General features: G+C 38.3%; 1 protein-coding gene across 3 annotated transcripts in view; it reads left to right on the forward strand.

Annotated features, from left to right (window-relative positions):
* LOC126976747 (zinc finger protein 423 homolog) overlaps positions 1-14,418 on the forward strand; it is a 163,899-nt gene that overhangs the window by 123,446 nt on the left and 26,035 nt on the right. For 2 of the 3 annotated variants that reach the window (XM_050825307.1, XM_050825308.1), the window contains exon 1: positions 233-709. The exons of the other annotated variant lie outside the window; for it this stretch is intronic. In XM_050825307.1, the coding sequence (XP_050681264.1) occupies positions 607-709 (103 nt within the window). In that variant the 5' untranslated portion in view covers positions 233-606. Of the gene's footprint in view, positions 1-232; positions 710-14,418 lie in introns of those variants that run through there. 3 annotated transcript variants of the gene reach the window in all.

Genomic DNA, 14,418 nt, shown 5'->3' on the forward strand with positions numbered 1-14,418 from the left:
ATACGAGATCCATTAGCATGTTGGCACGTCTTTGATATTAAAGAGATGAGTGAATATGTTGGAAATTCTCGCGAAGGGGTTTATGATTGCGGGGCATGTTTACACTTCGACAAATGTATGTTCGTTCAGAATGATTTAGAGTGATTGATAGTTGTATGTAAAGGGTTAATATTTATGTTTAGTTTGTAGCATTGAAAACGGATTGTAGGAGGTAGGCGGAGCGTACAGGCGGGGCACTATGTTGGTGCTATGCTCTGTGGTCCGCACTGGCTCGCCCATTTGAGTTGCACAGTCGCGTCGCAGTCCTCGAGCTCTACGCTCGCTTGCTCTACAAAATCACCATCGACGCGAACCGTGCTACCACTTACAAAAAAGGTATCATTACCTGTAACTACCGGTGGCAATAATTGGCGGAAAGGTACTCTGTGACCGACAGAAGGCACCCTTTCATTATTGGCACCTGTCAGACACGCGCGGTCAATTAATTCGCATTTGCGTTAAATTTGCGCTAAAAACTCAAAAATAAAACTGGAATTAACGCACCTGCGGTGATTAAGAACGGGTTGCCGAAATGCAAATTCGATTGCAGTGAAGGGTGCTGGAGATATGATCATGTTATTCAAAGGGAATAGCAGTAGACTAGAGCATTTGATCGAGAAAATTCAGGCTAATAAAGAGAATCACGAGGTATCGTCGGAGGAAATTAAAGGTGAGATATTTATAACTGTTTTAAATATGTTTTAGTTTTTAATTCTCAGTGTGCATCTAAGTGTTAAACATTAAAATATTAAATAAAGAGTTGAGTTTTAAAATATAATTGATGATCGCTAACTTTGATTTCCTTGGTGATTTGTTATTGTTATTGTAATTGCTATAACAATTACGTAGCCAAAGCTGAATATTTTTACATTTTATTTTTACATGATGATTGCAGTCGAGTAGTCTTAACAATAATAATTAAAACCTAAAGTTTATAAGCACTTATCACTATAATAGTATAATACATATATCACATCGGAATAACAATATCAAATTTGCCTGACAATATTGAAACGATTACAAAAGTCTTATAGCAAATCAAACTTTTATTTGGGATAATTAAAGTTCGGGGGCATCATCCATGGTTTATTTCCTAATTTATTGCTGCAGTGAACATTTTAAAAAATTTGCAAAGATTACAAATGCAATGAGAGGGTTAAAATATCATTGCTTATTTTTTTTTTAAATTCTTAAAAAATATATATTTTAAGCCACAACCTGAGAGTTGAACAAAAGCAAACAGAATTTTATAACGAGGCGGTACTCGAACGGTTAGCTCAGTTGGTTAGAGCACCGGCACGGAACGCCGGAGGTCGTGGGTTCGAATCCCACATCGTTCATAAAATTTTGTTTTTCAAATTTTATTTGTATATATATTTTAATTAGAACGTAACTATGCAGACAAAAGTACCAGATTATGTAACTATTTAATATATTTAATGATTTGGTTCCGAAATTGTAAAAAACGGACTTCATCCCAATATTTTTATTAAGCCATTCAGGTGTAATTGGGACTCACTTGAGTGGTACGTTATTAAAACCACGTATTTTTTCTACATGCAACAATATAAACTCCTTTGCCAAAGAACTGTCTCTTTTAATTTATTCGAGTACTTTTTGTATTAACAGTTGTAAAAAGGGATTTGATACAATAAAATAAAAATGATTTACTGATCAAAAAACACTTTAGTTCGGTAATTAAGTTGAACTTAATTTGTTTTATTATGATTTAAAGTACTTTCTCCTTTATTTCCAAAACTTCCAAACAATACCTAAAATAAAAAAAAAAGTATATTGAATGTGGCTTCCACTGGCTGAAATACACTTTATTCACAGCGATTAATTAAATAGATATATTAAATTTATCACTGTCAATTCGACTTTATTTTTTTTATATTTGTAACCTAAGAATTTTCGACTGGGTGAACCGATTTTGATTATTTTTTTTTTGTTTATGTATTTTACAAAACCTACGTTGCTGACACCGATTGCGAAAATAGTAATAATGTTATTTGAAATTGCTTAATTAGATTGAATAAAAACACGCAATTATTTTTATACTTCACAGTGAATATTGTGAAAATCTGTTATTTTAGAATATCTTTTTTGGAGTCGGTTGTTTATTTGTTATTTTTTTTTTTTAATTTACGTCTCACGTGGGATGAGAACCATATTTCATTATTGCAAAGTTTGACTGTGGTTAATTTTACCCAGCGACTTTTTCGCGTTCTACGCTTCTCAGAGAAATTTGGTCTGTTGAATGGTTTTTTTTAACCGACTTCAAAAAAGGAGGAGGTTCTCAATTCATCGGTATTTTTTTTATGTTTGTTACCTCAAAACTTTCGACTGGGTGAACCAATTTTGATAATTCTTTTTTTATTTGAAAGCTGGTGCTTCCCGAGTGGTCCCATTGTAATGGTCCAGATCTGACAGTGGAATCCATGAGAAAACCCTAAAAGTCTTAAATTTTGCCATACATACGTATAGCAAAGTAAATGATAAATTTACGAATAACTCAATATCGCGCCAACCGATTTCGATGATTCTTTTTTTATTGGAAAGGATATACTTCAAATATGGTTTGGTGAGAGTTTGGTTAGGTTCTGATTACGGAATACATGACAAAGTAACGGAACACTGTTTGTCATCAAATTGAAGGCGGTTGTTTTTTGTTATTATTTTTCGAGGGGAAGAAAATATATTTACGCATATAGACCCTCCAACGGGGCCTATATATCAGGATCCAGGGAGACTGGACAATCCGTACCGACTCAAAACCTCCTCTATTTATTTATTTTTTTCAACAGCGTTACAGTAAACGTTAATAAACAATAATATAAAACATAATTCTTAAGGCCATTATAGATTACTCATATTGACAATATTATTCTAAAATAGTTTTACAACAAGATACAGAACAACTGCCTCTTGTGTTTCTTATTTACTATGTGTATGTTAGTGTGTGGGTGTGAAAGCGTATGTGTGGTAAGTAGATAATCTAATATATAAAATTCTCGTGTCATGGTGTTAAACATTGAAATCTCGGCTTGACCGATTCTCAAAAAAGTTTGAGTGCATATTGGGTAGGTCTGAGAATCGGACAACATCTATTTTTCATCAACCTGAATGTTAAGGGTTAACACGATTTTTTTTTTTATTTCTTGAAATTAGTTTTTAAATTTGTTTGATTATGAGTCAGCATTAAAAAATACATATAACTTCAAATTTTAACCCATCTACGATCAACAGTTACTTTTGTATCGCGATTTTAATATCGCCATTACAACGTTTGCTGAGTCAGCTAGTAATATGTATATTTTTTAAACAAATGTGTAAGGCACTGCTTTAGACTGGTGTAATTTAATAATTTCACGCTTCAATTTATCCTTTTCTAACATGCTGGTATCTCATAAGCTTTTCCAGCGAAGCCGGGCCAGCCATTGTAGGCTAACCCAGCATGGGCTAGTTTTTTTTTTATGGAATAGGAGGACAAACGAGCGTACGGGTCACCTGTTGTTAAGTGATCACCACAGAGGAATCACAGGAGCGTTGCCGGCCTTTAAGGAAGGTGTACGCTTTTGAAGGTAGCTCTTCGGAACACTCCCCGTGATAAATGCGGTATGATGTAATTGATGTTAACATGGTTGTAATGTGAACAGGGTTACTACCGTCCGAGCCCACCTAAGAACCTAAAAAAATCATAACCATTTAAACCAACAAATAAGTAAAGTTCAACGTGAAAGTAAATCTTTTGGTAAAAGTTGACAGTCATCGTGATCTGTAGATACTCCGGCGTTACATCTATCTACACTCCATCTCAATTTACATCAACAATTGGTAATAATATAAACTTTTATTGTTATAAATAATTACTAATGACAAATGAGCTGGCGTCATCAGCTCCTACCTTCTACCTGACTTGCTAAAATTGTCGTCTCTGTTTTGATTAAGGTTAAAATCTATACAGAGTACTTAGACTTTGCTTACTTTAATTAAAAACTTAATTGGATTTTTAAAAATCTCAGGCACGTATGACATCAACCGTTACTTATCTTAATATATATAAATTACGTGACACGGTGTTAGTCCGCGATGGACTCCTTAACGAATGAACGGATTTTAAAAGTAATCCCCATCAGTTTAGTCCAACTTGAGAGATAGGATAGTTTTTGTTTCGATTTGGGACCCATAATTATTTTTATTTCCAATATTTGTTTTGTTTGGACATTTTTCCTATGAGAGGATTTAGTGACGCAAGGTTTGACACTTCCACGGTGAAACAATTTCATTATAACAATAGGGAGCATTTTTTACGAAATAATTCTGGATGTTTTGAAATATTATTGACAAATTCCTATAAAACAGTATTTTTCTTTATTATCTACAGATCAACGTCTGTTAGGTCAGCTAGTAAATATATATATTTCGTTAGTACAATCCGTGTTAACATATTGTTTAGTCATATGGGGAGGAGCAACGAATACCAAGTTTTTTTATAGTTAGAAAGAGCTGATCGTGCTATATTTAAAATAATGTTGTTTAAAAGGAGTTTATATTCTACTGAAAAATTGTGTAATGATGCTAATGTGTTCTAAATCTACATTTTAAAAGTAACAGAAATAGTACACAAGAATCTATACTTCAGTTCTATTATTTTTGATAGAAGAAATCAATATTTATAATATCAGGCCGATAAAATGTAGAACTGAAACCGTTAGAAGACAATACAAATACTGTTAAGGATTACATGAACAGCCTTTTATCATTCCGTTCTGCAATAATAACGTGTCCTTCCATAACCCTATCTATAGAATTTGTTGTCAATACAATGCACTACTACTCGAAATCAGTGAAGTACCTGACATCCACAGTTCATCTGTTTGTAAATGGAAATCTAGTTTGTATAAATTCCTTAATTAGTTTAAATTTCTTAAAAAAATCTTAATATTTAAAATAAATAATAATTAATTCACTTCTATTTGTCCAAATATATATTTTCTCTGTCTTTTTCTTTTATAATACTACATTACCTAAAGCTAGTTTTACAATAGCTATAATTGTTGTATTTGCATAGTTATTAATTTATGCTAAACATGCTGAGTACACTAGTTTTTTTTGTTTATTATGTATTTTTTGTAATTAAATAACAAATCACCTCAACAATATTTCACTGTAGGACACCTATAAAGGCATATTTAAACACGATTGATTACATAAGAACTGAAGAAATAATAATGTATATATTATATAATGATACGACAAGTGTACATATTTACGTAAAACTTAATAATAATAATAACATATTCTTTATTGCCATACAAATCATTACAAATATAAAATGAACAATAAGGATACGCGATGAAACAAAAGGCAAAAGGAAAAGGCTCAGCTTCACCTGACATGGAATCATGGATTTGTTTCCATGCAGCGCTGTTTTTCAGCCATTCCCTCCTCCCTAAGGTGTTGAGCGGGAGTGGATGTATTGTGGCTCCCCGATTACTTACTTAAGCTATCTTTTTTATATAAAATGTAATATTAGAAAAAAAAAGTGTTCTGATTACCTTTGCAAGTGTATTTAAGTGTGTGTGTGTGTGTGTCTATGTATGTATGCTTGCGTGAGTGTGAACGTGTGTTTATGTCCGTACACAGAAAAAATCTTTTAGAGAAAGATATTTCCAGTGGAAGTGATTCAATTTCTCCGCAGAAAGTTGCTTTTAGAGTAGAGCAAAACGGATTTTTTTTACTTACTTACTTACTTAGCTGAGTATAATCCTTGGTTTCGTTTTTATAGTCATTTGACAGCTGAAATTATACTGAGCCCGAGCTGAGACAGCGCAATGAAAAGGTCAAACTCGCATTTTATCACACCCATCTAAGTTATATCTAAGAAAAGTCTGAGCAAAGTCTATGTACTCTCTATTATAGAGCTCAACCTAAGTCCTATTCCTCACCTTGCAGGTTATCTATACGATGAGGCAGGTGGGGACTATGTTTGTATTATAATGTAGCAAAGACGTAATTAATAGTAATATTATAAGATCCCAAAACAGCCCACAGAACATGCCTAGTTTGGAAAAAATTGTCAATACGTTTAATATATTATAAAAATATAAATAAATAAATATTACGCTGCCTTGTGATTTTTTAGGGTAAAACAGTCATTTCAGGCAAATATTTGCTTAATTAACCAAATATTTAAGTGTAACGTTATAATTAACATTAGAACATAAAATTGACTAGTTGAGTAATTAATCGCTTAACCAATTTGTTACATGGTTGAAAACTCAATTTATTTAAACCAATAAATTACCGCTTGTAGTTCTTCGATTGTCAATGCTTGAAGGATAATGAAGTATAATGAAACAACAATTTGTTTTATAAGATTAGCTCAACCAACAACTTATGTTCCATGTGATGGTTTCTTACCAGATTATTATCACTATCATGACAGTACAATAATACTTTGCCCTTACATTTCTAACCATGACAATAATCAAACAATATTTATGAAACACATTTCGAGATACAAGAACAAACTGGCTTTTTTATTACTTTTGAGTCTAAAGCCGCGCTGTAAAAACAAGTCGATCTAAAGAGTTAAGATAGTTATTTAAACAAATTGATTTCGTTCGTTAAACTTTTTGATGTTATAGTTCGTTAGGCGAGTTATGAAACAATGATGACAGTGAAATTTTAAGATGCGCGCGCATCACTAACAGGGTGAAGTTGTTTCCTAAAATTTTCTGACGTTTGCGACATTCGTATTTTTTTTTTTGGTTTCTTCGTCTATTATTAGGACAGGCAAAGGGTTCAAGCCCATACAGCCGTATTCGTCATTTTATAATTAATTGTCAAAGCCATCTTTGTAAGATTTTTACAATATTGTTCTTTCTAAAAACGTAGAATGGCAGGAGCAATGAATATTTTTAGCGCTTTTGCTTTGTTTACTCCAAAGAAGTTTAACTTCTTGCGTGCATACATAAGTACACACACACTTTTTTTTATTATACTTTATAATAATACTAATTCCACTTTCATGCGACACGCCACATTAGGATATAATTCCCACCATCTGGATATGTGGCGGTCCTACACACTCCGATTTTCAAGGAACTTTCTTCCACGTACCTACAACCACGCTGTCGAATGAGCTTCCTTTTGTGGTGTTTCCAGGACGATAGCATATGGGTATCTTTTTAAAAGGGCGGCAACGCTCCTGTGATTCGATATGAACCGAGTACATCCTTGCCAGACTTCTAGCTAACCGAACTTCTAGAAGAACCGGCAAGAAACTCACCAAGTTTTATCCTCCCTTTACAGTTTTCATATTTTCCATACATTTTTGTTTCCCTTCTGGTGTTTATATTGTGATAATCACTATTCTTCAAAAATGTAACTAGATTTTTATGAACGTACATAAGATAGTGTTTGGAGGTGGAAACACTTCGACTTGGAATGTACCTAGTGCAGGACTGTGCCAAGTGTGAGTCGGCGATATTTTATATGATGAGTGCAGCGACTGGCGCTGATTAGCGAGGCGCCGGTCGAGGTGTCCCACTGAAGACAATTAGGAAGTGAGCGTCCGCCGCCCACTGGCACTCTTCGGGCGCCAGGAACACCCGCTGCCGACGAGATTCCGACATTTATTAATCATACTAGTCGTTTATATTATCACTGGACCTGATGTCGATGACGTCACATCGTCGCTTTGTTACGGTGTGCAAAACAAGGATCACTTAATAATATCCCAATATTATTATTAATTAGAATAGAGATGAATAATGAAGCACTACAGTATAAAACTAGAGTCAAAGGGTAATAAATTTAAAAATGAGAGAGGAGTAAAGCAAGGGGACCCTATGTCCCCAAAACTGTTCAACTCGGTCCTTCAAAATATATTTTTTAATACAGTTGCTCAAAAAGTGGCGTATTGCAGGGATGTATAGCGTTCAGGATGTGGGCTATTACATACTCGAACTTTATTTTTATCTTTTCCGAACTAGTGGCCTTCTCTTTCCCAACTGTCAAAATAATGTTTATTAAAAGAAAAAAACAACCACGAAGTTTTTATGATTTATGCAAATAAATAGAAGCTACTAATTTGTTTCAATATCAGATTTAATGATTTGATTCAATGAGTTAGGCTAGGTTTTATTTCATTTCATCTCATTAAATTTCATTTTCATTTCATATCAATAAAAAAAAACTACTGAAGACTTGGCTGTATGGGTAGTAGGTATGGTAGTTCCCTTTGCCTACCCAAAATGGGTGAAGATATAAAAAAAAATCTCTGCTTATATTCTTTTACGGTTGGCGCCATTTTAGTAAGTTGAGTTTATTGTGTTATTATTATTCTATTAAATTACTTCATTTTTTCGCAACTGTATTAAAAATAGTTGTTCGGTACACGTGCGGAACCGCCATTGCAACTTGTTCCGACTGTCAACCCTCAGCTTCGGTTGCGCCTCGGCTCGGGTAGACATTTGTCGGAACTCTTGCAATGACAGGCTTTCCGCACTCGTGATGAAATATACTATTTAAAGCTTGACAATAAATGGGAAGACTTAGGTATAAAGATGGTCAACAGCTAACAAATTTAAAATTTGCAGACGATGTGGTACTATTTCCTAACACAATTCTGAACTTAAAAGCAATGATTCAGGATTTACAACAAGAAAGCATAACAGCAGGACTGTTGATGAACATGAGAATAAGACCACGTTAATGGGGAGTACTGAAGAACCTGTATATATTACTATAAATAATTGCAAACTACTCGTAGAAGTTGTAGATAGTTATTCATATTTAGGTCAAACAATATCTTTCAATAGTTGGCAAGGTATAGAGATTGAAAAAATTCAACAAAGTTGGAATAAATATTGGAGTCTAAAGTTCAGTTTTAAAAACAGAGATTTACCTGTAAGCTTAAAAACGAAGACTTTCAATAGCTGTATAATACCGTCCCTAACGTATGACTGTCGGACGTAGGCATTGAATAGATGTCAGCTTAGGAAAGTCAAAACAGCACAGCGAAACATGGAAATAAATTTTTAAACATAAGGGTAATAGATAAGATACCAAATAAAAATATAAGACAAAAAAGTTAATTACAAGATGAAGCAAGAATAACGAAAATAATGAAATGGAACTGGGCAGGATTGTTATTATTATACTTATTATAATGATGAAGTTTGTGACAGAACAACAGAACTATTAACAAAAGTCAAAACGTAATAATGAAAACTTCAAAAACAAAGCAGTGATAGCATGAAAATATCACGACATGTACCTAAGGGTGATGAAGCTGCAAACTGTACTGACGCAACAGGACGAGCGCGAGGGGGTGATATATAAACGGGAGGGAGCTTCATGTTCCAGCGAGGTCCAGATATAATTTGGGCGTGTCAGCTCTCAGCTCATACCTGACGACCAAATCTCAAATTCTAAAGCTATTTATTCATGTGGATACAAAATACAGTTCTAAATGTCGAAGTACATTTACCATTTTAAGAATACTTCTTACTTAGAAAAGTTGATCTTTATAGAGAAGAAGTGGCTAGTAACTCTCTGCCACTCAAATATTTTAAATACAATCAATGCAAATTAATGCAAGAATATTTTCAAACAAAGGTGAAAATAAAATTATTAACAAAAAAACAACTGCCTTCAAAGACACTATTCCAAAACAATATACATAATGTGCACTAAAAAGTATAAAAATAATTGCGTATTTTTATACAATCTAATTAATTAATATAATTCTAGTTACGATTATTGTTATTTTTGGAATCGGTGTCCTTCCGTCGCAACCCGCTCTCGCCTCTCGTCTCCTCACGACTCAAGCACATCTCACCTATAACTATGTATGTAGTAACAAACCTATCTTGGATGACACCGACGAATTGAGTACCTCCTCCTTTTTTGAAGTCGGTTAAAAAGTAAGAAAATTAAGTATATTATTTGAAACCCCAAGAGTTAAGTGAATGAATGCATCAAACGAGACATAAAGACATTCAACAGACCCCCAGGGGAAATAGAACTTTAATGTTTCCAAAAATAAGATATTAAAACGAACCAGCTAGATCTAGTTCTAGCTCGAACTTCGCGTGAAACCTCATTTTCAAAGTAACGTTATGGAAAATCTTCGAACCTGAATATCTTTCGATCCCGACTTTCTTTAAACCGAAACGATTTTAAGCTTTTCTAATCAAGACCTTTCCAATGATATATTATGAAGGTCGATTTTTTTTATGAAAATAAGGGACACAACGAGAAGGACGTTCAGCTGATGGTAATTGATACGCCCTACCCATTACAATGCAGTGCCAGTCAGGATTCTAGAAAAATCCAAAAATTCTGAGCGGCACTACAATTGCGCTCGTCACCTTGAGACATAAGATGCTAAGTCTCATTTGCCCAGTAAATTCACTAGCTACAGCGCCCTCCAGACAGTAATGTTTACACATTACTGCTTCACGGCAGATATAGGCGCCGTAATGGTACCCATAATCTAGCCGGCTTCATGTGCAAAGGAGCCTCCCACTGGTTGCTGATGAATATAATTTCCAACGCCATCTTTGTGCTTTATACAGGGTGTCCCACGGCTATACCACATGGAGGGAAAGAACCTTATTTATTAATATAACATTTTACTGAGAGAAGACTTTATTGCAGACACTTAGTGAACTCGAGCCGACTATAACTCGGTCTTCTTCAATACCGACAACATAAGGCGCACCTAAACAACTTTTAACTTAAGAATCATAAAAAATCGTCTTGAACCGTCATTATTGTATTAGTCATCGTTACACATCCGGGGCGTTACTGGCGCGTAGATTGTTATAAATCGTTTCCTTCATTAAATGCGACATCGAGTAGAAATCGCACTCCTAAGTAAAGCAATAAGCAGTCGTTCGGTAAATTTTTAAATTTTGAACATGTTTGGAATTGTAATAAATATTGCTGAGAAAAAAAAAAGGCAATCTTACTATTGAATCGCATTTCGTTGACAGAATATAATTTTATAATGGAGTCAGAAGTGGGAGAGTCACGCAGCCGTCTTTTGAAGTCAGCACAATCGGGCCAGACTGGTCCGGGTTAATTACCACACTCGCACAGAATACCGGCCTGAAGTAGCGGCCTAGTGCCGCTATGTTTCGCATAGGTTAGTGTCGAGGACCGGAGGCCATTCCCCCCCCCCCCCCCCATCCCCAACAAAGATTATGAAAGCGGTCCCTAAAGAGATAGTACCCCAGGAGGGTACCGGCTCTACCAGAGTCGGAGAATCCCTCCCCGAGCACTCTAGCTCGGGCTGCCCTTCGTTTTCTGGGGAGGGCACAGTACCGCGCATGACCAAGGACAAACGAGGAAGTAACACCACGGCACCCTGCTCCACACTCAACGTGGACTTTTGCAATATCAGGGGAATTCACTCCAACTTAAACGCCGTCCACCACCACCTTGAGACGCCGAAGCCGGCCTTGTGTTTCCTTACAGAGACGCAGATATCTCGACCTAGCGATACGTCATATTTAACGTACCCCGGGTACAAAATTGAGCACAATTTTTTGCCTCCTGCCGGGGTATGTGTGTACGTTAGGGAGGATATCTGCTGTCGCCGTCTCGGCAATTTTGAGGGTAGGGACCTGTCCACTCTCTGGCTCCGCGTAGATTTAGAGGACCGCGTCCGCATCTATGCGTGTGTCTACAGGTCCCATAGTGGTAACGCAGAAACCGATCATCTCATGGGCTGCGTTCAAGCGTCAATTGACGACGTGCTTGCACAGATCCCCTCCGCTGAAATCGTAGTCTTGGGTGATTTCAACGGGCACAATGCCGAATGGCTTGGATCACGTACCACAGACTACGCAGGGCGATCTGTGCATAATTTTGCATTGGCGTACGATCTGTCCCAATTGGTTGAGTCGCCAACGCGGCTCCCGGATGTGGATAGCCACATGCCGTCCTTATTAGATCTTCTGCTGACTACACATCCCGATGGTTACCAGGTCATTGTCGACGCCCCTCTCGGAACGACCGACCATTGCCTGGTCAAGAGTGTAGTGCCTATACGACGCCCACGTCGCAGACCACCAGCGACACGCCGCGTTTGGCACTACAAGTCAGCAGATTGGGATAGGATGCGTTCCTTTTTTGCATCCTACCCTTGGAGCAGGTTTTGTTTCCCTTCGGATGATCCTAGTGCCTGCGCCGTTGCAGTAGCCGATGTGATACTACAGGGCATGGATATTTTTATACCAAGCTCTGTAGTACCGATCGGTGGCAGATCACAGCCCTGGTTCGATGCGTCAGTTAAAGCAGCATCTGACTGCAAAAAACAGGCGTATGGAACTTGGGTTGCGGCGCTGGGCACAAAGGATCCGAACTGCATAGTTCTAAAGAGGAAATACAACCGTGCTTCCAGATTTTTTAAGCGGCAAATCGCCCGTGCAAAGTCAAAACACGTCGTCAAAATCGGCGAGCAGCTTTCCAGTTACCCGTCCGGAACACGTAAGTTCTGGTCGTTGTCGAAAGCTGCTCTTGGTAACTTCAGCCAGCCGTCCATGCCGCCATTGCACATGAGGAATGACACCCTGGCCCATACGGCAAAAGAGAAAGCCGATCTCCTGTGCGCTCTTTTCGCCTCCAACTCGACTCTTGACGACAACGGAAAAACACCGCCGACCATCCCGCGGTGTCAGAGCTCTATGCCTGAAGTACAGTTCAGACAGAAAACTGTTAGGCGAGCTCTGTTTTCGTTGGACGTCAGGAAGTCGAGCGGGCCGGATGGCATTTCTCAAATCGTGCTTAGAACGTGTGCCCCTGAGTTGACGCCGGTGCTAACGCGTTTATTCCGGCACTCTTATTCCAAAGGCGTAGTCCCTGACTCATGGAAGTCAGCCCTTGTCCATCCGATCCAAAAAAAAGGAGACAGTTCGGATCCGGCAAACTACAGGCCTATTGCTATTACCTCCCTGCTCTCCAAAATCATGGAGAGCATAATTAGCCGTCAGCTCTTGGTATACCTAGAGGGTCACCAGTTGATCAACGACCGACAATACGGGTTTCGCCATGGTCGGTCGGCAGGTGATCTTCTGGTGTACCTAACACATTGATGGGCTGCGGCTATTGAAAGCAAGGGAGAAGGCCTGGCAGTTAGCCTGGATATAGCGAAGGCCTTTGATCGTGTATGGCATAAGGCGCTCGTCTCTAAACTTCCATCATTTGGGCTTCCCGAGAGCTTGTGCAAGTGGACCTCCAGCTTCCTCACTGGGCGCAGCATACAGGTCGTTGTCGACGGACATTGCTCGAACCCGAAGCCCGTGAATGCTGGAGTGCCCCAAGGCTGTGTGCTATCTCCTACGCTGTTTCTTCTGCATATTAATGATATGTTGGACACCTCCAATATTCATTGCTATGCAGATGACAGCACTGGTGATGCCGTATACACGGGCCATGCACGTCTCTCTCGGGAAATCGTCGACCAGTGCCGGGAGAAACTTGTGTCTTCTATCGAGTCCTCTCTTGAGAAGGTCGCGGAATGGGGTAAATTGAACCTTGTCCAATTTAACCCCCAGAAGACTCAAGTTTGCGCGTTTACCACTAAAAAACCCCATTTGTCGCCTCACCGCTCTTCGACAACACTTCCCTAAAAGCCTCGCCTAGTATCGGAATACTGGGTCTCGAAATCTCGAGCGATTGCCAATTCCGTGGCCATCTGGAGGGCAAAGCCAAATTGGCTTCAAAGAAACTGGGCGTCATTAATAGAGCACGGCAATACTTCAAGCCGGCCCACATTCTAGCGCTGTACAAAGCGAAGGTCCGGCCACACATGGAGTATTGCTGTCATCTCTGGTCTGGCGCACCCCAGTATCAGCTCGATCCATTTGACCGCGTGCAACGCAGAGCAGCGCGAATTGTTGGGGACCCAGTACTCTGTGAACGGCTGGATCACTTGGCGCTGCGTAGAGACGTCGCTTCATTGTGAGTCTTCTACCGCATTTATCACGGGGAGTGTTCCGAAGAGCTGTTTTACCTAATTCCTGCCGCCGAATTCCACCTTCGCACGACACGCCACAAGTTAGGATATCATCCTCACCATCTGGATGTGTGGCGGTCCTCCACAGTGCGGTTTACAAGGAGCTTTCTTCCACGTACTACAAAGCTGTGGAATGAACTTCCTTGTGCGGTGTTTCCGGGACGATACGACATGGGTACCTTCAAAAAAAGCGCGTACACCTTCCTTAAAGGCCGGCAACGCTCCTGTGATTCCTCTGGTGTTGCAAGAGAGTATGGGCGGCGGTGATCACTTAAGAACAGGTGACCCATACGCTCGTTTGTCCTCCTATTCCATAAAAAAAAAAGAAAAAAAGGCAGGGC

This window comes from Leptidea sinapis, chromosome 42 (genome assembly GCF_905404315.1).
Source record: "Leptidea sinapis chromosome 42, ilLepSina1.1, whole genome shotgun sequence".
NCBI lineage: Eukaryota > Metazoa > Arthropoda > Insecta > Lepidoptera > Pieridae > Leptidea > Leptidea sinapis.